A 24,745-nucleotide genomic window follows, 5' to 3' on the forward strand; every position below is an offset into this window, starting at 1 on the left:
TCGCACCAGTTTTACCAGTGCAGCATGACAGTACATTATATTTTCATTACTTTAAAAGACTTTAATTTTGTGTTCTGTTAACAGTTTCTTTAAATTCCATATTGCTTCAGTCACAAAACAAACACAAGCACCTGCAGTGCACCAGCTAGTGTTGTACTGCAACTCCCAGCATCCTCAGTGTGTGAACTGAGCTTATTATGATGGAAAGCCAAAGGCAGTAGATACCCAGTGTACAAGAAGTGAACAGTGATTGGAATATTTGTTTCATGGTGAAATGGTTTCATCGATATGATTACAATGCAATGTGCTCATAGAAATAAAAGCCATTTTGTGGAACGTGGTTGAAGTCTGCAGTTGCCGTGTAGCTTAAGGGGGCACCTCCCTGTTTGTGGTTTGCAGTGGAACACTCTGTGGCACTTGGTACACCATTTCCTCCACGGCGCATACTCCCTGTGTCCCTTTAGGGGTGTCGTATAGTACCTGTGTGGAAGCTGAACTGGCCGTCCTAGATAAGAGCTTATTGTAAGTTCCCACTAATGGAGGGGCTTGGCTCCCTGGGACTTTAAATGTGGATGTGGAAGGCAAACCCATAGGTCCAATTGGATGGCCCGACATATCCATAATGATAGGGGTTGCATATTCCGGTCCGTTTGTCGGCAGCGGCTCTGCATAGGCATGATAAATGGCATCCTCTGGGTTGGTATAGGAATCCAGATCAGCGTAACCAGGTTCTTTGCATTCTTCTGGTTTGAAGGTTGATCTCTGATGTAGGGTGCCCACTGCTACCCCCACTAAAGGCTGGGCATATTCTGTCAACCAGAGAGCACAAAAGATCTGTCAGGTAACATTCAATCAACGTAAAAGCCATGTTTTATAGATCCTCTCTAGCTGTGATCCCTGCATCGGATTGGCCAATTAAAGGAACACCAAAAATGATAGTGTTTTAAAGTAATGGAAATATAATGTACGGTTGTACTGTACTGATACAACTGGTGTGTTTGCTTCAGAAACACTACTATAGTTTACATAAACAAGCTGATGTGTACCCATGGGGGCAGCCATTCAAGCACAGGATACACAGTAGATAACAGATAAGTACTACTATAGTTTATATAAACAATCTGCTGTGTAGCCATGGGGGCAGCCATTCAAGCACAGGATACACAGTAGATAACAGATAAGTACTAAAATAGTTTATATAAACAAGCTGCTGTGTAGCCATGGGGGCAGCCATTCAAGCACAGGATACACAGTTAAGTACTACTATAGTTTATATAAACAAGCTGCTGTGTAGACATGGGGGCAGCCATTCAAGCACAGGATACACAGTAGATAACAGATAAGTACTACTATAGTTTATATAAACAATCTGCTGTGTAGCCATGGGGGCAGCCATTCAAGCACAGGATACACAGTAGATAACAGATAAGTACTAAAATAGTTTATATAAACAAGCTGCTGTGTAGCCATGGGGGCAGCCATTCAAGCACAGGATACACAGTTAAGTACTACTATAGTTTATATAAACAAGCTGCTGTGTAGACATGGGGGCAGCCATTCAAGCACAGGATACACAGTAGGTAACAGATAAGTACTACTAGTTTATATAAACAAGCTGCTGTGTAGCCATGGGGGCAGCCATTCAAGCACAGGGTACACAGTAGATAACAGATAAGTACTACTATAGTTTATATAAACAAGCTGCTGTGTAGTCATGGGGGCAGCCATTCAAGCACAGGATACACAGTAGATAACAGATAAGTACTACTATAGTTTATATAAACAAGCTGCTGTGTAGCCATGGGGGCAGCCATTCAAGCACAGGATACACAGTAGATAACAGATAAGTACTACTATAGTTTATATAAACAAGCTGCTGTGTAGCCATGGGGGCAGCCATTCAAGCACAGGATACACAGTAGATAACAGATAAGTACTACTATAGTTTATATAAACAAGCTGCTATGTAGCCAATATTAGGAACGTGCAGACCTGAAGGGAAGGAATGGTTCAGGTTATGGAATATGTATGACCCCTCCTGGTAAAGATGCTGGCACGGTATTTCTCTGTACAGTCTATAGTTGTCCCTGCTATGGAGAATTCTACATCTAGTGGCAATAGCCCGAAATTCCACTATAAGTGGGGGACAAAACTGTACCTGCAGACTCTGCCTGCAACATGGTCGCCACCTCCCTGGGTCTCACTCGGCTCGATTCACAGCTGCTGTAGCGTACGGGGGTCTCCTCGTGTTCTGCTGATTTAGCCGGAAGAAACTGCTTCATTCCCTTCCACCAGCCTTAGGGAAAAGAAATACAGTACAATGTTGCATGGGAGAAAACGATTTTGCCAAATAAGCTGTACGAATCAACACAAACTGCAAGAAATGCAGGTACTGGGCAGGTATAGTAGATTCTGGTCCAACCCCCAATAAATGCATTTTTTTCTTTGGAGAGGTGCAGAACCACGAACTTGACCCTGGGCTGAATAGTGCTGAGGAGGACAGGGTATTCGGATACATAAGATATTGCACCCAGTTAGACGCACATAGTAGTGACCCCTCTCCGACCCCTCCCAAACTGCACCCGACCTGGGCCCACTACTGTCCTCTATTTATAGACCCACCCCGCAGTGACATCTGAATTCTGCACTGAAATCTATTTTTAAAAGAGCATAACAGATTTTTTTACATTTCATTTTGAAATTCGGAAAATTAGGTGTTAGTACAGGCATGGGACCTGTTATCCAGAATGCTCGGGACCGGGGTTTTCTGGATAACAAATCTCCGTAATTTGGATCTTTGTACCTTAAGTCTACTAGAAAATCATATAAACATTAAATAAAGCCAATAGGCTGGTTCTGCTTCCAATAAAGTTTAATTATATCTTAGTTGGGATCAAGTACTGGGCACTGATTTATTATTACAGACAAAAAGGAAATCTCAACTTGTTTTCATGTTTTGATTTGGAATAGAAAGTGCAGTGTTCCCAATGCATTCATGTGTATAGAAATAAAAGCTATTATAAGAATTTTGAGCTGCATTCACTTTTTTAAACACACTGCTATTATTCTGAACACAACTGTATATTATATAGAGCAGGGGTCCCCAACCTTTTTTACCCGTAAGCAACATTCAAATGTAAAGAGTTGGGGAGCAACACAAGCATGAAAAAATCCATTGGGGTTCCAAAAAAGGGCTGTGATTGGCTATTTTGTAGCCCCTATGTGGACTTGCAGCCTACAAGAGGCTCTACTTGGCACTATACTTAGTTTTTATGCAATTATCACTTGCCTCCAAGCCTGGAATTCAAAAATAAGCACCTGCTTAGAGGACACGGAGAGCAACATCCAAGGGTTAGGAAAACAACATGTTACTCAGAAGCTACTGGTTGGGGGTCACTGATATAGATATTTGTTATTCAAAAATCTGTATAGTGTAACAGAGTTCAAGATATTTAAAATCCATTTGCACATCTTCAGAACAATGTGAAATAAATGACAGTTTAGCTTTGTACCTGCGCGATCCCAGTAAGGCAAGTCGTATGTTCCTTCTGCCTTCTTCTTCCTGCAACGAAGCAGCAACAAAACATCACTTTTCCAGTCACTGCTGCATGACTCAAGGAGAGCACAATTTTAACAGTAACAGTGTAAGGATTCTGTATCATACTAAGATATAAGGGATTTCACAATATCCAAGCTCCTCCGGCTTTTAGTTTGTAATAAAATCCTGGATAGAAGAAAATTCTGTTTAGGAAAAGCAAAGCCAAAATACCAGCAGTGGAGCAAGATTGGTGTCTGGTATGTTTGGCAGCATCCCAGCTGGTGCTCAAATCCTCTGATTGTCATAGCTAAACATGAGCAGGTATTCTGGAAACCAGTTTGGTCCCGGGTTCTACTGCAACTACTTCTGGTTGTTAATCACTGCCATTTTACAGATGTGATGTTACCAAACAAATAGTACGGGAGGTGGTGCCTGAAGTAGCAGCTGTAGTAGTAGCAGCAGAGGGATAATAGTCTCTGGGAAGGGAGTGTGACTGTGGGATAGCAGGTATAGTAGGGAGAGATGGTGCCTATAGTAACAGTGGGATAATAGTCTCTGGGAAGGGAGTGTGACTGTGGGATAGCAGGTATAGTAGGGAGAGATGGTGTCTATAGTAACAGTGGATAATAGTCTCTTGGAAGGGAGTGTGACTGTGGGATAACAGGTATAGTAGGGAGAGATGGTGCCTATAGTAACAGTGGGATAATAGTCTCTGGGAAGGGAGTGTGACTGTGGGATAGCAGGTATAGTAGGGAGAGATGGTGTCTATAGTAACAGTGGGGATAATAGTCTCTGGGAAGGGAGTGTGACTGTGGCATAGCAGGTATAGTAGGGAGAGATGGTGCCTATAGTAACAGTGGGGATAATAGTCTCTGGGAAGGGAGTGTGACTGTGGGATAGCAGGTATAGTAGGGAGAGATGGTGCCTATAGTAACAGTGGATAATAGTCTCTGGGAAGGGAGTGTGACTGTGGGATAGCAGGTATAGTAGGGAGAGATGGTGCCTATAGTAACAGTGGATAATAGTCTCTGGGAAGGGAGTGTGACTGTGGGATAGCAGGTATAGTAGGGAGAGATGGTGCCTATAGTAACAGTGGATAATAGTCTCTGGGAAGGGAGTGTGACTGTTGGATAGCAGGTATAGTAGGGAGAGATGGTGTCTATAGTAACAGTGGGATAATAGTCTCTGGGAAGGCAGTGTGGCTGTGGGATAGCAGGTATAGTAGGGAGAGATGGTGCCTATAGTAACAGTGTATAATAGTCTCTGGGAAGGGAGTGTGGCTGTGGGATAGCAGGTATAGTAGGGAGAGATGGTGCCTATAGTAACAGTGGATAATAGTCTCTGGGAAGGGAGTGTGACTGTGGGATAGCAGGTATAGTAGGGAGAGATGGTGTCTATAGTAACAGTGGTTAATAGTCTCTGGGAAGGGAGTGTGACTGTGGGATAGCAGGTATAGTAGGGAGAGATGGTGTCTATAGTAACAGTGGGATAATAGTCTCTGGGAAGGGAGTGTGGCTGTGGGATAGCAGGTATAGTAGGGAGAGATGGTGCCTATAGTAACAGTGGATAATAGTCTCTGGGAAGGGAGTGTGGCTGTGGGATAGCAGGTATAGTAGGGAGAGATGGTGCCTATAGTAACAGTGGATAATAGTCTCTGGGAAGGGAGTGTGACTGTGGGATAGCAGGTATAGTAGGGAGAGATGGTGCCTATAGTAACAGTGGGGATAATAGTCTCTGGGAAGGGAGTGTGACTGTGGGATAGCAGGTATAGTAGGGAGAGATGGTGTCTATAGTAACAGTGGCTAATAGTCACTGGGAAGGGAGTGTGACTGTGGGATAGCAGGTATAGTAGGGAGAGATGGTGCCTATAGTAACAGTGGATAATAGTCTCTGGGAAGGGAGTGTGACTGTGGGATAGCAGGTATAGTAGGGAGAGATGGTGCCTATAGTAACAGTGGATAATAGTCTCTGGGAAGGGAGTGTGACTGTGGGATAGCAGGTATAGTAGGGAGAGATGGTGTCTATAGTAACAGTGGGATAATAGTCTCTAGGAAAGGAGTGTGACTTGGTATGATACAGAATCCTTACACTGTAACTGTTAAAATTGTGCTCTCCCTGAGTGCTTCAGCTCCTCTTCACAGCCAGCTATTCCGATTATTCATGTGGTTTGTCCATATGCTCGGAACAATAGAAAGTAGGCCGTCTGTCATAGAGTGTAGCCAATCGGTTTCTATATGGTTATATTGCAATCTTTTTTGGTGCCATATTACCACATCACCATAATGCACTTTTTGAAATCTCAAGAAGATTACATTAAACATTAAAATACACCCAGGGTGTCAATTTCTTGTTTTACTTGCCCTTTAATGGTTTAGCCTTAATTCTAATATAAGGAATTGTCAGATGGTCCCTAACTGCTCTGCAGCGAAACAATCATACTTATGAACAGCAGGGGGAGCCCCCGCCTTACTTCCCAGCCATGCAGAACTCAAGCGGCTTTGCTTGTTTGCCTGTAGAGCAGTCGGCGACTGTGTCGAGATTTGCATTGGATTTTATATTTGCCTTTACATCCCCTTTACTGTTTCCAACTCCAGCTGCAGGGACAAACATCATGGAGCCAGATTTAAACAGATAAATTGGGATTCTGTTTGGAGGATTATTTTGTGGCAGCCACTGGTTCTGCAGAGTTGGAGAAAGTTTGTATTAAATAGGGATGCACCGAATCCACTATTTAGGATTTGGCCGAACCCCCGAATCCTTCATGAAAGATTCGGCCGAATACCGAACCGAGCCCTAATTTGCATATTCAAATTAAGAGTGGGAAGGGGAAAACATTTTTTACTTCCTTGTTTTCTGTACGTGATCGGTGCATCCCTAGTATTAAACAATACAAAAACTATAAAATCCACATTAGATTACATAACAACACAGGACCCAGTGCAGTCTGTATATTCTGATTATTAATCAGTCTTGCTGTATCGGCTTCTGGCAGATATTATTTGACTTGTGCTGTTTTGATAATTGATGACAATCCCTAAGCAGCCCAGACCACACTGAGCATGTGCACAGTCTTGGTCTTGCAAAGATGTATAACAAGGTTACAAGATGGTGACCCCCTGTGGCCAACTTTGAAAGCATAAATCATTTGTTTGATTAGGCTTGTGGTGCAGTAAGTTCATGTTTATATTTAGGATACAAAATACAGCATTTCTAGCCTTATTCTATTTTAGGCTTTACTTCCCCTTTAAGTATTTTTAAGCCATAAAAAACAGAAACAATTCTGAATGTTCCAGCAAACACGTTGGCTTCCCCTTTAGAAAAGAGGGAGAATCCCAACACAATAAGGTTATAGACAGACCTGTTCCTGCAGTGCCAAGCGCAGACTAAGATCAGGATGATGCTGGTGAGAGACATGACTAACACAGGAACCAGGATGGTGACCAGAGGCAGATCTGTAAATCCATTAAAAGAAAAACACAACATTTACACGGCGATTAGTCAACACATTTTTGCGTAGGTGTTGGAAAGCTGTTTAAGTCAATTGGAGACATGCAGGGATCAATTTGGAGTTGTTTGCAGCCTTCCTGACAATGGATTTTTTCGGAGAAACAACTTGAATCGAGTTTTTAAAACTTGAATAGAATGCGATTCGAGTTTTCGGGTCGATCTAATTCATCAGAGTTTAAAAAATTAGATTTTATTAAAAACCATTTCAATTGGTCGAATTTCAAATTTATGGGAGTTTTAAAAACTCACATGAATTCGAAATTCGAGCTTTGATAAATGTGCCTCTAAGTGTTCTTGCCAGCAGGGATAGGGTTGTTAAAGGAGGCCCCTTTCCAAGCTCACAGCCTGAGTCAGGCCAATAGCTGTTGAGACGAGAATCGTCTGATGTCAAACCCAGAATTCCTGACCAGGCGCAGGCAGCTGATATAAGGCAGAGTCAGTATCTCTGCAAACAGAACAAGTCAGGATCCTTCCCCTCCTTCTTTATAAAGACTGCATTGCTCCAAGTCTCTGTACCTTTGCTTATAATTGGTGTAACGGTGGTATTCTTGATTTCGGGTGGGAAGGTGGTTTTGTCTATCCGTACACGGGAGTTGTTGTTGGCTCGCGGCTTCAGTACTGGACCCTCAGTCATCGTTAGCTTTGGAGGAGCATTAAACTGACATCCAAGCAGTTCAACTTTCATGGCAATTTTTTTATGCCACTGCAAAGGATGGATCTTAACGAAGCGGGCCACGATAGGCGGTATGAAGTTATTGCGAACCTCATGATTGTAATCTAAATTCCCCCGGAATATCTGAGAAAAAAGAAATAACATGTTTTTGTTAGTGTCCCATCAATATAATAATTCTCTAGCAACACTCATGGCAGTGCCCCGAAATCTGCCTTGCTCCCTCCATAACCCAATAAATATATACCTTCTCTGGCAATACTCCCACCAGAAACCCCAAAAATATCTGCTGTCTCTGGCAATATTTCCTCCGAAACGCCAGTAAATAATCAACATTCTCTGGCAATATTTCCTCCAGTACCCTCTTAAAGGGATGTTTCACCTTTAAAGCATGAGGAAAGGCTAAAAGTAAGTAAGCTTTATCAGAAAGTTCTATATAAATACACCAGTAAACCCTCAAAGTAATGCTGCTCTGAGTCCTCTGTCAAAAGAAACAGCACATTTCTTTCCTTCTATTGTGTACTCATGGGCTTCTGTATCAGACTTCCTGTTTTCAGCTTAAACCTCCTTGCCCTGGGCGTGAGCATGCTCAGTTTGCTCCTCTCCCCCCTCCCTTCTCTGCTGTAATCTGAGCCCAGAGTTATTAGTGAGCAGGGAGAGACTCAAACAGGAAGTGGTGTCGCACCAAGCTAATATGGCAGCTGCTATCCTAAACAAACAGAGAGAGATTCTAGAGCTGTTTACTCAGGTATGGTAAAGCATTTTACAGAATAAATATAACATTCTAGCTTGCACTATTGCAACTAATCTATCGGCAATAAAATGCCTCCGTAGCTTTCCTTCTCCTTTAAGGTAACCTTTAATATGTTATAGAGTAGCCAATTCTAAGCACCTTTTCAATTGGTTTTCATTATTTATTTTCTAATAGTTTTATAATTATTTGCATGTTTCTTCTGACTCTGTGTAGCTTTCAAATGGGCATCGCTGACCCCTTTTAAAAAGCAAATGCTCTGTAAGGCTACAAATGTATTGTTATTGCAAATTGTTATTATTCATTTTTGTAATCTGGCCTCTCCTATTCTTATTCCAGTCTCTTATTCAAGTTGGGACCCTAGCAACCAAATACAAATTGAAGAGCTGCTGAATAAAAAGCTAAATAACTCAAAAACCCCAAATAATAAAAAATGAAAACCAATTGCAAATTGTCTCAGAATATCCCTCTCTACATCATACAAAAAGTTTTCTCAAAGGTGAACAACCCCTTTAAAATGTAATACTGGGAAGCAGCTGCTGGTAGAGAAATATGGTTTGGTAGCGGTACCTTGTCTTGCCCCACATGAGGCTGCCTGTATACAGTCCATTTCATGCCATCTTCACTGTAGACAATCTTGTAAGAGGAAACATAGTAATTGAATTTGTCGATGGTTGAGCCTGTTGTTATAATGCCTAGAAAAGACATTTGCAAAATAGCGTTAGAATACAATTAACACTGACACTTCAATTGGCTATTCCAGGCCTAGAGTGTATTGGTGTTATTTTCTTTATAATTATACCAGTGAAGGAGATATATAGATATATATATATATATATATATTGTAAAAAATAAGGTTATATTCATATAATATTAGATCCATGACCAAATAAAGGCGCAAGGCTAAATGGTCTTATACAGTTCATGAACTCAAAGGTGGTGTTTATAGGAACAGTAACACCAAAAAATTAAATGTTTTAAAGTAAAATCTAATGTAGCGCAGTTGGGTGTCAGATATTCATTGACAGTTAGATCCAATATATCTTATAGGGGGCTCCTTTCCTAGCAGATGAATTAGAGCTCACTCAAATAACGGATTTCAGTAGAAACAAAATCTAACAAAATAACTGCCTTTTGCACAAATTCCTGCATGTAGAGAGACATGATGTCTCTAGGCAAAATCTTATAAGATATATTGGATCTAACTGTCAATGAATATCTGACACCCAACTGCTGCATGAAGACAGAATGAGAAGAAACAGATGCTGAGAGAGGAATAGTGAAGATAAACTTGATTATTTCATAAAGGATGCAGATTTTTTTTATTGATTGTATTTAGAAGGTTTCTTATTTCAGTATGCTGAAGCGTATATTAAATTTTCATTTTCACAAGAGTTGCCGTTTAAAGAAACGTTTCTATGTACTTTCACATAGAGAACTGTGTTCCAGGTCCAGTCCTGAGCTTGATCCTATTTAAATGGCAGGACATCATCATGCATAAATACATAATCATAACAGAGAAATGGGGCAGCGCCATCGGAAACCCATCAATACCTACCTGTTAATTTTTTTAATTTGCTAAGGTCGATTTGAAGCCACTGAAACTCATTACTGATCGAGGCCACCCAGGGGGGCCCTAGCTTCTTCAGTCGGGCCCTTTCAGATCTCCAAGCATTATTTTGCCCTGTGTTGTCCGTCCATTCCAGGAAAGATGAGGCATTTATCTGGGCATCTGGGATAACGCCAGATTCCATTCCCAGAGTTCCATAGCAGCCTAGCCAAGAGGAAGCAATAAAGTCATGTTATTCCACTAATTATGGATCTTGAAAACAATAGTCTATTGTATGTCTTTTCTAGCTCAGTAACAAAATACAGGCATTGTTCAGCCAGCAAACATTTAGCCACTGGGAAGAGAAGGGAAATCTGCAGCTCATACCACAATGTTAAAGGACCAGTAACAACAAAAAAATGTTGAAAAAATTTCGTTAGTATGCTACGAAAAAAAGACAGCAACACATATTAAACTTTAAAGTCGCTAAGTCTTTATTAAGTAATAACTTACCGAAACTCCGCTTGCGCTCCTCTTCAGAAAATGCGATCCATCGTGCAGCGCTCCATTCTCCTCCCTGCCTTCCTTATAGGAGATAGCCAGGGAGGATGAATCGAGTGTAGCGCGATGGATCGTTGCGCTGTCGAGCATAAGCGGAGTTTCGGTAAGTTATTTCTTAATATAGACTTAGCGATTTTAAAGTTTTTCTTTCGTAGCATACTAACAAATTTTTTTTTAGAAATTTTTTGCTGTTACTGGTCCTGTTACTGGTCCTTTAAGCACCATTCATGAGGATATATTTTACAGGTTATTCATGCCTCTTCTGTATTATGGTATAGGTATGGGGCCTGTTATCCAGAATGCTTGGGACCCGGGGCTTTCCGGATAACGGATCTTTCTGTAATTTGGATCGCCATACCTTTAGTCATGTAAACATTAAATAAAGCCAATAGGCTGGGTTTGCCTCCAATAAGGATTAATTATATCTTAGTTGGGATCAAGTACAAGCTACCGTTTTATTATTACACAGAAAAAGGAAATCATTTGGATAAAATGGAGTTTATGAGAGGTGGCCATTCCATAATTCTGAGCATTCTGGATAGCGGGTTCCTGGATAACAGATACCTGTATATGTTTAAATTGTAGAATATGGCTACCAGTTCAGAATAAAAGTAAAGCGACACTAAAGCCTATTAAAACGAGCTAAAAATAAAATTTTAACAGTTTTGTTTAACGAGAGGGGGGGGGAAAACGAGTGGTATCAGACAGCTACTCAGTTCCACACACATAACAAATGCTCAGTGTGAGAGATTCCAAGTGGCTGTCAGCACATTTGTAGCATGTCAGGAATCTGTGCCACTAATTGTATAGCGGAGATGATAAGACTGTAATTGTCTGGCTAAGGCTGGAAGCCTACCCTGCATTTATTTCATTCACTTGCTAAACCACATCTCGGATTTCATCCCGGAGTTGCCATACGCACAAGTGATCGGACCCCTGATATGTGGGACAGCTAAATACACAGTCTAAACCTTTACGATCCAAACTCTGCGGTCAAATACTGGATGACTGAGGTTTATAGCTGGAAGAGATGCAACTCCAGGGCTGGGTATGTTTAGTACAGAAAGGAATCATGTAACATAGTTAAAGGGATTGTTCAGTGTAAAAATAAAAACTGGGTAAATAGGCTCTGCAAAATAAAACATGTTTCTAGTAGGGATGCACCAAATCCAGGATTCGGCCTTTTTCAGTAGGATTCGGAAATCACGTGACTTTTCACCACAAAACAAGGAAGTGAAAAAATGTTCCCGCCCCTAATTTGAATATGCGAATTTGGATTCGGTTTGGCATTCGGCCGAATCTTTCACAAAGGATTCGGGAATTCAGCCTAATCCCAAATAGTGGATTCGGTGCACCCATATTTTCTAATATAGTAGCCAAAAATGTAATATATACAGGCTGGAGTGAGTGGATGTCTAACATAACAGCCAGAACACTACTTCCTGCTTTTCAGCTCTCTAACTCTGAGTTAGTCAGCGATTTGAAGGGAGCCCACATGGGACATAACTGTTGCTTTTCAATCTAAGCTGAATGCTGAGGATCAATTGCAAACTCACTGAACAGTTATGGCCTATGTGGCCCCCCTTATAGTCACTGACTAACTCAGAGTTAGAGAGCTGAAAAGCAGGAAGTAGTGTTCTGGCTATTATGTTACACATCCAGTCACTCCAGCCTTTATACATTACATTTTTGGCTAAATAACTATATTAGAAACATTTTTTTATTTTGCACAGCCTATCTATTTACCCAGTTTTTATTTTTATACTGAACTGGTCCTTTCAGCTACAAAATGAAATAATGGCTGGATAAGTTTCCTTTGCTGACTTGGTGCACTGGCAGATTCAATTTTCATACCTGCCCAAACCAAGTGCTACGCATAGAATATGGATGTCAAGATCAGCATGGTACTACACATGTACAGATATAGGACCTGTTATCCAGAATGCTCAGGACCTGGGGCTTTCCGGATAACGGATGTTTCTGAAATTTGGATCTTCATACCTTAAAGGAACAGTAACACTAAAACATTTTATGTAAAAAATTAATTCCACCCCCCTCAAATAAAAAATGTGTCTTGGACAAAGTTAATTATTTTTAATATCTAGGTAAAATCACTTCCGGTTGTGTGCTGCATTTCAAAAAAAGCGATAGGGCGACACGTATTTTAAGCTCTTCTGCTTGCTCCAAACTCTCTTGTTAAAACTGATAGTTGCTTCTGCTTCACAAAGGGTTTTATGCTGCTCTGTATCTTTCACCAGCTTCATTTACTTCAGTACCGGCTGCGAGAAGTAAGGCAGCGCACAGGTCAACCCTGTATCTTCCAAATTAGACCGGAAACTCAGACAGAGAGTGCAGATCGCGCTCTTTTCTTTACTATCTAACCCTTTTAGAAATAAATCTTGCTAAGGGTAGTGCTCCCACACACTCTCTCCCTGATACAAACAGTTTGATACAAACAGACTCGGAGAATAAGACAGGCAAATCCTTCCTGAAGCAGAAGCCACTAACTTCCGGTTTTAAAGATGGAGCGCATGCATAAGAAAATGTATGTCGCCTCATTGCCTTTTCAGAACACAAGCGGAAGAGGGATTTTATCTAGGTATGTATGTATAAAACAAAAAAACTAATTATCTTTGTCCAATATAGAGGAGTTATTTGAGAAGAGTGAAATTATTTTTTTTACATTAAAAAATTTAGTGTTACTAAATAAATCATCCCTTTAGTTCTGCAAAATACCATCTCCTAAAATTTGTTAAACCTAAATATTATTGGCCACGGTCACCTCATTTAATCCTATTTACAGCCCTATAAACCTGCCACATTTTGTTTATCCCAAAATTTACTAGATCCCTTTAATATACTTGTAAATTGCAAACTGTGCAGAGCCATTATTAAGATGAATTACAGCATTTCCTAATACGAATACATCAGTATTCTATTGGGGATTTTATATTATTAATGAATGCCCTTCATACAACAATATAACAGAAACATTACATACCGCTGGTCTTGAATGTAAACAGAGTTGTAGACAATGAGCCCCTGTAAAGATGAAAGATAAAACTGATGAAAACTGTTAAATAAAGCTGGTGAGAAAGAAAACATTACAACAAGGTGATGTTTAATGTTTACATTTGAATGTAATTTGTAAATTCAATATTCTAAAAAAAATTTTTGGGTTAAAGGAACAGTTCAGTGTAAAAATAAAAACTGGGTAAATAGACAATGTTTCTGATATAGTTAGTTAACCAAAAATGTAATGTATAAAGGCTGGAGTGAGTGGATTAGAGTCCCGCGCAGAAACAATTTCTAAGACCCGGACCCAAACTTGCTGCCCGCGACACGAACCACAACCCACATATTTACCAGCTTTGATCCCGGACCTGCAACTGCTTTATCCGCAACCGACCCACAACACACTGAACAACATCAAACAGGAAGTGATGTTGCTGCAAACCGGAAGGGATGTCATAAAAAGTGGGAGGGACAGAAACAAGTTGTGTAAAATTTTAAAAGGACTAAAAACTAGACAATATAACATAAGATAAGAAATTTAGATGAGACCCGCAACACGCATCTATACCCGCACCTGAAAATCTTACCCTCAATCTGCAGGGTACCCGACCTGCTGCAGGACTCTAGACTGGATGTCTAATATAACAGAACAGAACATTACTTCCTGTTTTTCAGCTCTCTAACTCCGAGTTAGTCAGTGACGTGGGGCATAACTGTTCAGTAAATTTGCAATTGATCATCAGAATGCAACTCAGATTTAAAAGCAAACGGCTATGAACCATATGACCCCACCCCCCTCGAGTCACTGATTGGTTACTGCCTGGTAGCCAATCAGTGGAAACCAAGAGAGCTGCAAAGCAGGAAGTAGTGCTCTGGCTATTATGTCAGACAACCAGTCACTCCAGCCTTTATACATTACATTTCTGGCTAACTAACTATATTAAAAACATTGTTTATTTTATAGAGCCTATTTACCCAGTTTTTTATTTTTACACTGAACTGTTCCTTTAAGTCAGTTTAATCATTGTTTCATTATATGTAAAGGAATGCATATACTATGAAATATGTGAAAAAAATCATATTCTATTTTCGAGATTTATCATACTCTAATTCGAATATTAGCCACCTAAAACCTGCTGAATTCCTGTATAAGTCAATGGGAGAGGTCCAGAGAACAATTTGTAGATGTTTGCAGCCTAGAGAAAAGAGAAAAAACTTGAATCAAATTCGATTCGAGTTTTCGGGTTGTTTAACTTCATCCCAGTTTTCAAAATTCGATGTTATTAATAAATTTCTAATTCAATCGAATTCACAAGAATTTCAAAATTCGACCCTTGGTAAATGTGCCTTACAGTGTATATAGAATATAAATGTCACAATATAAGGCTTATTAGTAATTAATACAGATAATTACTACATGGCAGCACAGAAACCAGTGCAATTAGCATCAGAATTTAACAATCAGCAAACCTGTAGCATCAGCTTATATTACAGACCAACCTTATTTTTTGCTTAGCTTCTCAACAGCTGCTAAAAGACATTGCTAAAAAATCCAAGCTGGAAACAATTTTGTGACAGCTTTGAATGCCTGGACTTGGATAGTAGTGGCCAGACTATTCTATAAGTTTTAGAAATTTCATGGTGAGCACAACATCCATCACGTAAAGGCAATTGTGGTGTGCCCCAACAGACTTGCGTTTCACAATCCTTTTGTGTCCTAATAAATGATTTTGTACTTTTAATCCACTCTGGTTTTTTTGGGGGGGGATGGGAAATCTCAGTATATACCCTTATTTTTCTGTTGTTTGGCATGCACCCTTACACTGGGGTGATAGTGGGATTTTCCTCAACTCTACTTTATAATTGTACTTCTGAATATAAACAGTGTGCTGCCCCTATTCAGGTTTTTGATGTGGGCTTTGTGCACCGTTCTTTATTTTTTTGCTCTTTAGATTCAATAATGGTGTGCCTATCATGACTTTTTTTTTTCTTGGTCTTTTTTTTTTTAACTTTTTATTGTTAATATAACATATTGTGAATAATAATATTCCACATAATATTGGCCTATGCATTGGCAAATGGAAAAAACAAAGATTATATTCTTTCAAACTATTTCCATGTCCCGTGTTTTCTTGATTTTCTGTTATCAAAAAGTTGTAATGAGAGGGAATAGCAGTTCAGTTGTTTCCAATGGTAAATTCATGGATTTCTTCCAGTTGAGTTTCCGGGATTTGTAAGGGAGGAACTCCACGGGCGATTTCAGCAAGATCCGACGGATGCGACAGAAATAAGGCAAGCAATGGGAACGTCGGATGGTGTCGCAGCATTCGTCCGGTGCAAAACGATGGTCGGATTCAGACCCTGTGTTTTTGCGCAGCGCGGAGGATCGCAGAGAAATCGCCCGTGGAGTTTCTCCCTAAGACTCGCATTTACCATTAGGACTATTATCAAGTCTATCTGTGCATGTTAAGTACAAAATATAAACAATATAGAACTATGCAATACAATATAATACGGTGCCTCCTACTTTTCTTCTCTCTGTCTCCGGCTTCTCTAGACGGGAAGCAGTAATTTTTCCATTTTGGTTACCAATTTATCATGACGTTTTACAGGAAATCACATGCAGGAAATAGATTGCAGGGGTATCAGGCAATTTGTAAATACTGTTAAAGAAAATTTTCCTCTTCGATACAATGCTAAAACTCAAGACACTGTAAGTTTGTTTTTTTTACATGATAAGGGCAGAGCCACATGAGGAGATTCGGGGAGATTAGTCGCCTGGCAACAAATTGCCTCTTCTTCGGGCGTCTAATATCTCCAAACTTCCTTCGCAACAGCTAGAATCTAAATCGGCGGGATGGCACTCGGAGTGCTTCAATTTCCGAAGTTATCTCTCGAGGAAACTTCAGGCGACTTCGGGAAAACAAATTGCTCCGAGTGCCATCCCTCTGCCGATTTCGATTCTAGCTGGCAGGAAGGCAGTTTGGGGAGATTAGTCGCCCGAAGAAGAGGATATTTGTCGCCAGGCAACTAAATCTCCCCAAATCTCCACGTGTGTCTCTGCCCAAAAACCACTGAAGTGAAAAAGTCATGACACTTTGCACTACAGGCTGAAGATCCGATACAGAGTAAGACAGGAGGTGTGTAATACAATAAGGCTAATACTTACACTTTTGACGTGATGTTGTTTGCCAGGGAGCCCTCATAAAAATCTATGCCTTTGCTGATAACGACATTAATCTGGCCACCGAGGATGTTGGACACTACTCCCGCATGCACCCCAGCCATGCACAACGAGGAAGACTGGATGGAAGAAAAGAGCAATCCTGTTGATGTCTTGCCATTTACTGCTGGAACTATTCATCAGCAGCAATAACCAGTTTTATGGCACACACTAGAATTCCCAAACCTACAGGATAACAAACTCATATAATGTATTAAATGTCCTTGGATCTTAATAGAAACCAGCAGCAGTGCTGCATTTATAGCCTCTTGGGCTTGAAGTAAAAAGAGACAATGGCCTATTTATTGACTTTTTAGAGACAAAGAACAAAGCTTTCATGCTAATAAAGTGTCATCTTGTAATTGGATGTAAGCAGAAACAAAGATGACAGCAAATCTGACATTGTTTGGCTAAAATGAACAAGGCATAGTAAATATAGTTACTGGATGTGTATGTATGTATGTATGTAGATACAGTTCTGTACTTTTTAGCAAGACGAGACTGTTGTTCAGACAGTGTGGGGGGGGGGGCAAGGAAAATGGCACCCTTGTTTGTTACAGGCACTATAGCTAACAAAACTCTCTGTATAGACGATAACAGTCTTGATATTAACATTCTGCTAAGGTTTCAGAAGCACGTCAAAACAAAAGATCCGTCAAAGACTTTCCCGCATAGCAATAAAGTGTACCTACGTCTCTATATCCCAGAGGAACGGTGCCTGAAATTTCCCCAAAAGGTGTCATGCATCCAGCTGGGCAGTATTTGCTGCAAAATAAAAATCCAATTAACCACAAGCCTTAACTTTTAGCTGATTAACAACTGTAATGTTTCCAAAATGCTCACTTGCCCATCACGGGTCACTAGATGCAAACGAATAAAAGTAGGGATGCACCAAATCTACTATTTTGGATTCGGGCGAACCCCCGAATCCTTTGTGAAAGATTCGGCCGAATACAGAACCCTAATTTGCATATGCAAATTAAGGGTGGGAAGGGGGAAAAAAATTCACTTCCTTGTTTTGTGACAAAAAGTCACGCAATTTCCCTCCCCCACCCCTAATTTGCATATGCAAATTAGGGTTTGGATTCGGTTTGGCCAGGCATAAGGATTAGCCCGAATCTGAATCCTGCTGAAAAAGGCCGAATCCCGATTTGAATCCTGGATTCAGTGCATCCCTAATTTAAAGATCAATGTTTTTAATTTTTCCAATACAGTATACTAAATGAAACCGTTAAAGGAGAGACAACAGATACAGTCATATGAAAAATTTTGGGAAACCCTCTTAATTCTTTGAATTTGAATATCATTGGCTGAGCTTTCAAAGTAGCAGCTTACTTTTAATATTTAACATGCCTTATGGAAACAGTAGTATTTCAGCAGTGACATAAAGTTTATTGGATTAACAGAAGATATGCATCATAACAAAATTAGACAGGTGCATAAATTTGGGCACGCCAACAGAGATATTACAACAATACTTTGTTGAGCCTTTTGCAAATGTAACAGCCTCTAGACTCCTCCTATAGCCTTTGATGAGTGTCTGGATTCTGGATGTGGGTATTTTTGACCATTCGTCCATATAAAATCTCTCCAGTTCAGTTAAATTTGATGGCTGCCGAGCATGGACAGTCTGCTTCAAAACATCCCATAGATTTTCCATGATATTCAAGTCGGGGGACTGTGACGGCCATTCCTGAATATTGTACTTCTCCCTCTGCATAAATGTCTTTGTAGATTTCCAAGTGTGTTAAGTGTCATTGTCTTGTTGGAATATACAACCCCTGCAGCATAACTTCAACTTTGTGACTGATGCTTGAACATTATCCTGAAGAATTTGTTGATATTGGATTGAATTCATCCAACCCTCGACTTTAACAAGGGCCCCAGTCCCTGAACTAGCCACACAGCCCCACAGCATGATGGAAACTCCACCAAATGTGACAGTAGGTAGCAGGTGTTTTTCTTGGAATGTGGTGTTCTTCTTCCGCCATGCAAAGCACTTTTTGTTATGATCAAATAACTCAATTTTTATCTCATCGGTCCAAAGCACTTTGTTCCAAAATGACTGTGACTTGTCTAAATGAGCTTTTCCATACAACAAGCGACTCTGTTTGTGTTTGTGTGAGTGCAGAAAGGGCTTCTTTCTCATCAACCTGCCAGAGATGTTCTTTGTGCAAATTGCACTGAAATGTAGAACGATGTACAGTCTTTGGAGGTGATCTTTGGGTTGTCTGTAACCATTCTCACAATCCTCCTCATATGCTGCTCCAGTATTTTTCTTGGCCTGCCAGACCTGGATTTTACATCAACTGTGCCTGTGGCCTTCCATTTCCTGATTACATTCCTTACAGTTGAAACTGACAGTTTAAACCTCTGAGATAGCTTTTTGTAGCCTTCCCCTAAACCATGATACTGAACAATCTTTGTTTTCAGATCTTTTGAGAGTTGCTTTGAGGATCCCATGCTGTCACTCTTCAGAGGAGTCAAACAGAAGCACAACTTGCAATTGGTCACCTTAAATACCTTTTCTCATGATTGGACACACCTGCCTATGAAGTTCAAGGCTTAACAAGCTAATCTAACCAATTTGGTGTTGCTAGTAATCAGTATTGAGCAGTTGCATGCATTCAAATTAGAAAAATTACCCAACTTTTTGCACAGCCAGTTTTTCACATTTGATTTTATTTTATACAACTGAATACTGCTTCACTAAAAATCTTTGTTTAGAAACAGCCCAGTACTCAGATGTTCCTGGGAAATGAAAGACATACCACTGTTATCTTTTTTGTTGAAAGTGAAGTAAATTATTATGCAGGTTGAAAGGGGTTCCCAAACTTTTTCATATGACAGTATTCTGACCTGCACTCCTCTAAATGTCGGCTACAACTAACCACAGGCTGTGTATTACACTATAGGAGACTACCTACACTAATGTACAAGTAAATGAGCAGACTGCAAATTCTCTGAATTTTATACCCTCCCAATCAGAGACCTTCTCACCTGTATTCAGGTTCAGAGAAATGGCTTGCTTTTTGCAAGCATGTAATAAGATCTAGGATAAAAGAAGAGAACAGAACATGGGTATGTGAGCAGTTGAAGGCACAAGATAAATGACATGTCAGTGTTCCTTTAAAGGCATGAACTTTTGATTACGATTATATATATATATATATATATATATATATATATATATATATATATATATATATATATATATATATATATATATATATATATATATATATATATATGTGTTTAGCACAAATTAATTTGTTGTATTAAATGCATTAGTGAACTTTTGGAGCATTGTACAATTTTTCATGCGTGATTTAAAGTGATCAATTTTTTCTTTTCTCTTACTACACTTTATTTACTTTAAACAGATGGTGCAACAATAATAAACTCTTCTGATAGTTCCTTCTTTTGGATAATTTAAAACTTCCATGGTAAAAACTTTGGGTACAGAAGAATGAAATCCAGCAAATCACATACGGTATTTGCTCTTCCCCAGAGCTCTTATAAATGTAGCCATCCCCCTGAGCGTTATGTAATCTCATCTACCAGGGAGAAATAAACATCTCTTCTTGGAACAGAAATAAGACATTTTTTTTGTCTTCTGCAAAAACACTGAAAAGGACTGCTTAGATAACATTCATATAATAAGAAACACACAGGGGCAGATAAAGGGGTAGAGCATAAATAGATAATTTAGAGCTGCGGCTAAGGATACAGAACACATGGGTATGATTATTACGGTGATCGATGCATTAGCATTAATAGAGGAAGTCTATACCTGTACCTGTTTTATTAGTGGTAGAATAGGAAGCCAGAAATCCACGCCCAGAAATGTGTGTCCCACTCATGAACTGGACCGTGACTTTGTTTGTCCTGGACTCGATGGGGCTTTCTAACTGCAAGGCTAAGCCACAATATTTAGCTGTGGAGAGAAAGCAAACATAGATATGATTTAATGTTGACAAACTAAAAATCTAAATTTTAGGGCATTCTGCCAGGATTCGGCCTTTTTCACCAGGATTCGGATTCAGCCGAATCCTTCTGCCTGGCCGAACGGAATTCTAATTTGCATATGCAAATTAGGGGCGGGAGGGAAATTTTGTGACTTTTTGTCACAAAACAAGGAAGTAAAATATGTTTTCCCCTTCCCGCAAATTCAGATTCGGTTTGGTATTAGGCTGAATCTTTCACAAAGGATTCGGGGGTTCGGCCGTATCCAAAATTGTTATTGTCACTTTTTATTACTCCTCTTTCTATTCAGGCCTCTCCTATTCATATTCTGGTCTCTTATTCAAATCAGTGTATGGTTGCTAGGGTAAATTGCACCCTGGAGAGCTTCTGAGCTAAATAACTCAAAAACATAAATTAAAAAAATTGTCCCAGAATATCACTCTTTCCATCATACTAAAAGTTAATTGAAAGTTGTACAACCCCTTTAATTTAATAATTCCCAACAGTAAGGCAACTATACAAATTTGGTAAGATGAAATAGTGGCACATCATTAGAGATTATTTGCTAAATAAAATATATATTTGTAGGGGGGATAGGTTGCATTTTATTGAGGCCCAATATAGCAATTCTATGGTATACATAAGATCATTACATTAGAATGTTAGTTACAACGTGTGCCATTCCCAAGTTCAGCATGGAGGCACAACAGCTATATGCAATGACAGTCTGGACAGCAGAGAGATAAAATGGGAAAACCCAAAGCCAGTATTTTGGTGCTGATCTTCCCACGCACCAAGCAGGGTTTTCCTTACATCGTAAATTTTTATGGAGAGCAATTTCAAGTGGTTTCAGTCGCATACACGGCAGATCCTTTATCTCTGAGTGAAGGCTGCAATGAGCAGATCAGATTTCGGAGTGACATTAATGGACGCATTTAAGAACTACGATTTATGGTGGAATTGAACACTCCTGGCACTGTCTGTGTGATCCTTCCCAGGAGATGTCACTCAAAACAACACAAGAAAGATAAATGTAGCGCTTGGAGGCTGAAGCAATAAGAACCAAATGTGGAATAAAAGGTAAAAAAGACTACTGTTTCATCAGTTTTTGGGTTTGTAAGGGCAGTGGTAGGCATAGCAATTCCAGGCCTTCACACTCGATTGATAACAAGGAATTCAGTACAAAAAAAAGAAAAGAAAATGGTGCAAAACACTATGCCTTTCAACAGAGACATAAAGATTTAGAGGAGGCCATAATAGTCTGTAGCTGACTCGCAGGGACCAAGGAACTCCCAGAATCCATCACTATAACAAGGAACAAGTGTTTCGTTTTTTAATAACAAACAATATTGTACTGCTGCTATCTCTGCTGATTAAAACGGTAGTTCACCTTTGACAACTTTTAGTATGATGTAGACTAGCGCTTTTCATCTGGCAGCCTCTGACCCCCCGTCTTGTGAGGCTCCTAGGGTTGCCACCTTGCCGGTATTTTACTGGCCTGGCCGGTAAAAATGATGGTTGATCCCAATGTTATTAATAGGGAAAAAAGAGAAATATATAGGAAGGCCGGTATTTTTTTTCCAGAAAAGATGGCAACCCTAGTGGCTCTCCACATGAAAGTTTGCCTGCTGTGCCTTTTGTAAACTTTAAAAGGTATCAGTACTGAGATTATCACTCTCTACGTCATAATAAAAGTTAACTCAAAAGGTGAACAACCCCTTTAATTCCTGCTTTACAAAATGTTGTATTTGCAGCTTCTAAAATGCTTCTCTACATTCTGATGGAAATAATTTCAATGGGTTATGTCACATGGTTTGGTCCTTTATGATTTTACCTTTTTTTCCCTAATGGAATAAATTGAGAACAGCAATGGTTTATTGTTTAGCCAAGGTGAACGAGAAATTCCGGAGACTGAACCTAAGCCTAAGTGTCAGTATCATCAACACTACATCCCTCTGTCGATCTTCCATGACAAAAAGCCGTTAAGAAGGGATTGTTTCAGACTATAAGCAGTGATCCCCAACCAGTAGCCCGTGAGTAACATGTTACTCTCCAACCCCTTGGAAAGTGCTCCCAGGGTCCTCAAAGCAGGTGCTTAAAAAAAATCCTACCAATCTCAGTGCGGGATTCCCGAACACCATCATAGATCCTCAAATAGCTTGAATGGCAAGAATCAGAATTTTCAATGTCGAAGTCTCCGAATTTGATCAGGATCCTCTCGCCAGGTTTAACATGGATGTCCCACTCGCACACAGTGTTATTGAGATAGGTCTTGGGATAGTTCATCGATGTCAACGTTCCACTTTCTGGCCCCATAACGGTGTAGCCACAACCATCACCTGTAACACAGAGAATAATTATGGGAATACCACGATGGGTTTAATAACAGAGAGACTCATCAAGAAATGTACCGTATACAAGAGTGTGGAAGTTTGCCAAATAGAGGGCTAACCCCATAGGAGGGCCCCATCTGTCAGAATAAAGAGAGACCAGGTTAAAGGGGAACTATCACGAAAATGAAAATTTAATATAAGCTTCAGCATACCGAAATAAGAGACTTTCTATATACAATTAAATATTCTGTACCGTTTCGGAAATAATCAAGTTTATCTTCACTATTCCTCTCTCAGCATTTGGTTTTCTTCTTTCTCTCTTCATGCAGCAGTTGGGTGTCAGATAATCATTTGACAGTTAGATCCAATATATCTTATAGGGGGCCTCCTTTTGCCTAGATGTATTAGAGCTCACTCTATTAAAATCATCAGACATCATGTCTCTCTACATGCAGAATTTGTGCAAAATTCAGTTATTTTGTTAGATTTTTGAGTGAGCTCTAATTCATAGGCTAGGAAATTAAGCCCCCCCCCCAAAGATAGATATTGGATCTAACTGTCAATGAAAATCTGACCCAACTGCTGCATGAAAACAGAATGAAGAGAATCAGATGCTGAGAGAGGGATAGTGAACATAAACTTGATTATTTCAGAAATGATGCAGAATATTGATTGTGTTTACAAAGTTTTCTATTTCAGTATGATGAAGCTTATATTAAATTTTCATCTATTAAGGTGGCCATACACGGGCCGATAAAAGCTGCCGACAGACCGAAGTCGGCAGCTTATTGGCCCGTGTATGGGGCCCCCCCGACGGGCTTCCCCGATCGAGATCTGGCCGACTTTCTCGATTGGATGGGATCTGTTAGTTGATGCGGTCCTGCGATCCGACCGCCCGTTCATTAGGATCCGATTGTTGGGCCCTAGGGCCCACGATCGGATCAGCCCGATATTGCCCACCTCAAGGTGGGCATATCGGAGAGAGATCCGCTCTTTTGGCGACATCGCCAAACGAGCGGATCTCTCAGTCTATGGCCACCTTTAGTTTCCCTTTAAGCATTTGTTTTTTTTGGGAAAGCTTCATCATACCTGCTTAACCAATACCTGTCATTTACACACAGTTTCTGGTAGCTAGAACATAACCAGTAAAGAAATGCTGTGACGGTTAAATATACAAATTGGCGTTTCCCCTGCTGATGAAAACATCTCCAGATTCATAAAATTTAATTGAATGGGCCCCAGCCTAGTAAGACCTAATAGAAAATGCCCGAACACCAGAGGATGAGATGTAAAATGAAAGTATAAACAAGAGAAGCAATAATTCATAACAGATGTTTGAGTGACCTGAAACTGGATATCCTTAAAGGACCAGCAAAACTGCCAGTTATTTATATCTTGTACATATAAAAATGTTGTATTTGCAGCAGAAGTATCGTTATGCAACTACTGAATTATGTGGAGCCTTAGATAATATATTCATGATGTGCCTTTGCAAAAATGAACTACAGGTAAATCACTCTCTCTCTCTCTCTCTAGAAATTATGTTTTTTTTAAAGTATAGATATTTAGGAGTGTATGTATCAAAATTTGCAAAAATTCTTTTCAGCTTTTTTGGCGGTGATGCAATACTTT

The 24,745-nt window shown here is 39.9% G+C and overlaps 1 protein-coding gene across 1 annotated transcript in view; it reads right to left on the minus strand.

Moving 5' to 3' along the window:
• dcbld2.S (discoidin, CUB and LCCL domain containing 2 S homeolog) overlaps positions 1 to 24,745 on the minus strand; it is a 41,016-nt gene continuing 16,271 nt past the window's right edge. The window contains exons 2-14 of the mRNA XM_018248830.2: positions 22,892 to 23,119; positions 20,614 to 20,751; positions 19,815 to 19,866; positions 17,507 to 17,579; positions 16,761 to 16,894; positions 13,578 to 13,618; positions 10,025 to 10,240; positions 9,037 to 9,161; positions 7,562 to 7,841; positions 6,897 to 6,990; positions 3,513 to 3,562; positions 2,159 to 2,296; positions 1 to 809 (exon numbers count right to left, since the gene is read on the minus strand). Of these exons, the coding sequence (XP_018104319.1) occupies positions 367 to 809; positions 2,159 to 2,296; positions 3,513 to 3,562; positions 6,897 to 6,990; positions 7,562 to 7,841; positions 9,037 to 9,161; positions 10,025 to 10,240; positions 13,578 to 13,618; positions 16,761 to 16,894; positions 17,507 to 17,579; positions 19,815 to 19,866; positions 20,614 to 20,751; positions 22,892 to 23,119 (2,012 nt within the window). The 3' untranslated portion in view covers positions 1 to 366. The remainder of the gene's footprint in view (positions 810 to 2,158; positions 2,297 to 3,512; positions 3,563 to 6,896; positions 6,991 to 7,561; positions 7,842 to 9,036; positions 9,162 to 10,024; positions 10,241 to 13,577; positions 13,619 to 16,760; positions 16,895 to 17,506; positions 17,580 to 19,814; positions 19,867 to 20,613; positions 20,752 to 22,891; positions 23,120 to 24,745) is intronic.

Source organism: Xenopus laevis, chromosome 2S, assembly GCF_017654675.1.
Source record: "Xenopus laevis strain J_2021 chromosome 2S, Xenopus_laevis_v10.1, whole genome shotgun sequence".
Taxonomy (NCBI): Eukaryota; Metazoa; Chordata; class Amphibia; order Anura; family Pipidae; genus Xenopus; species Xenopus laevis.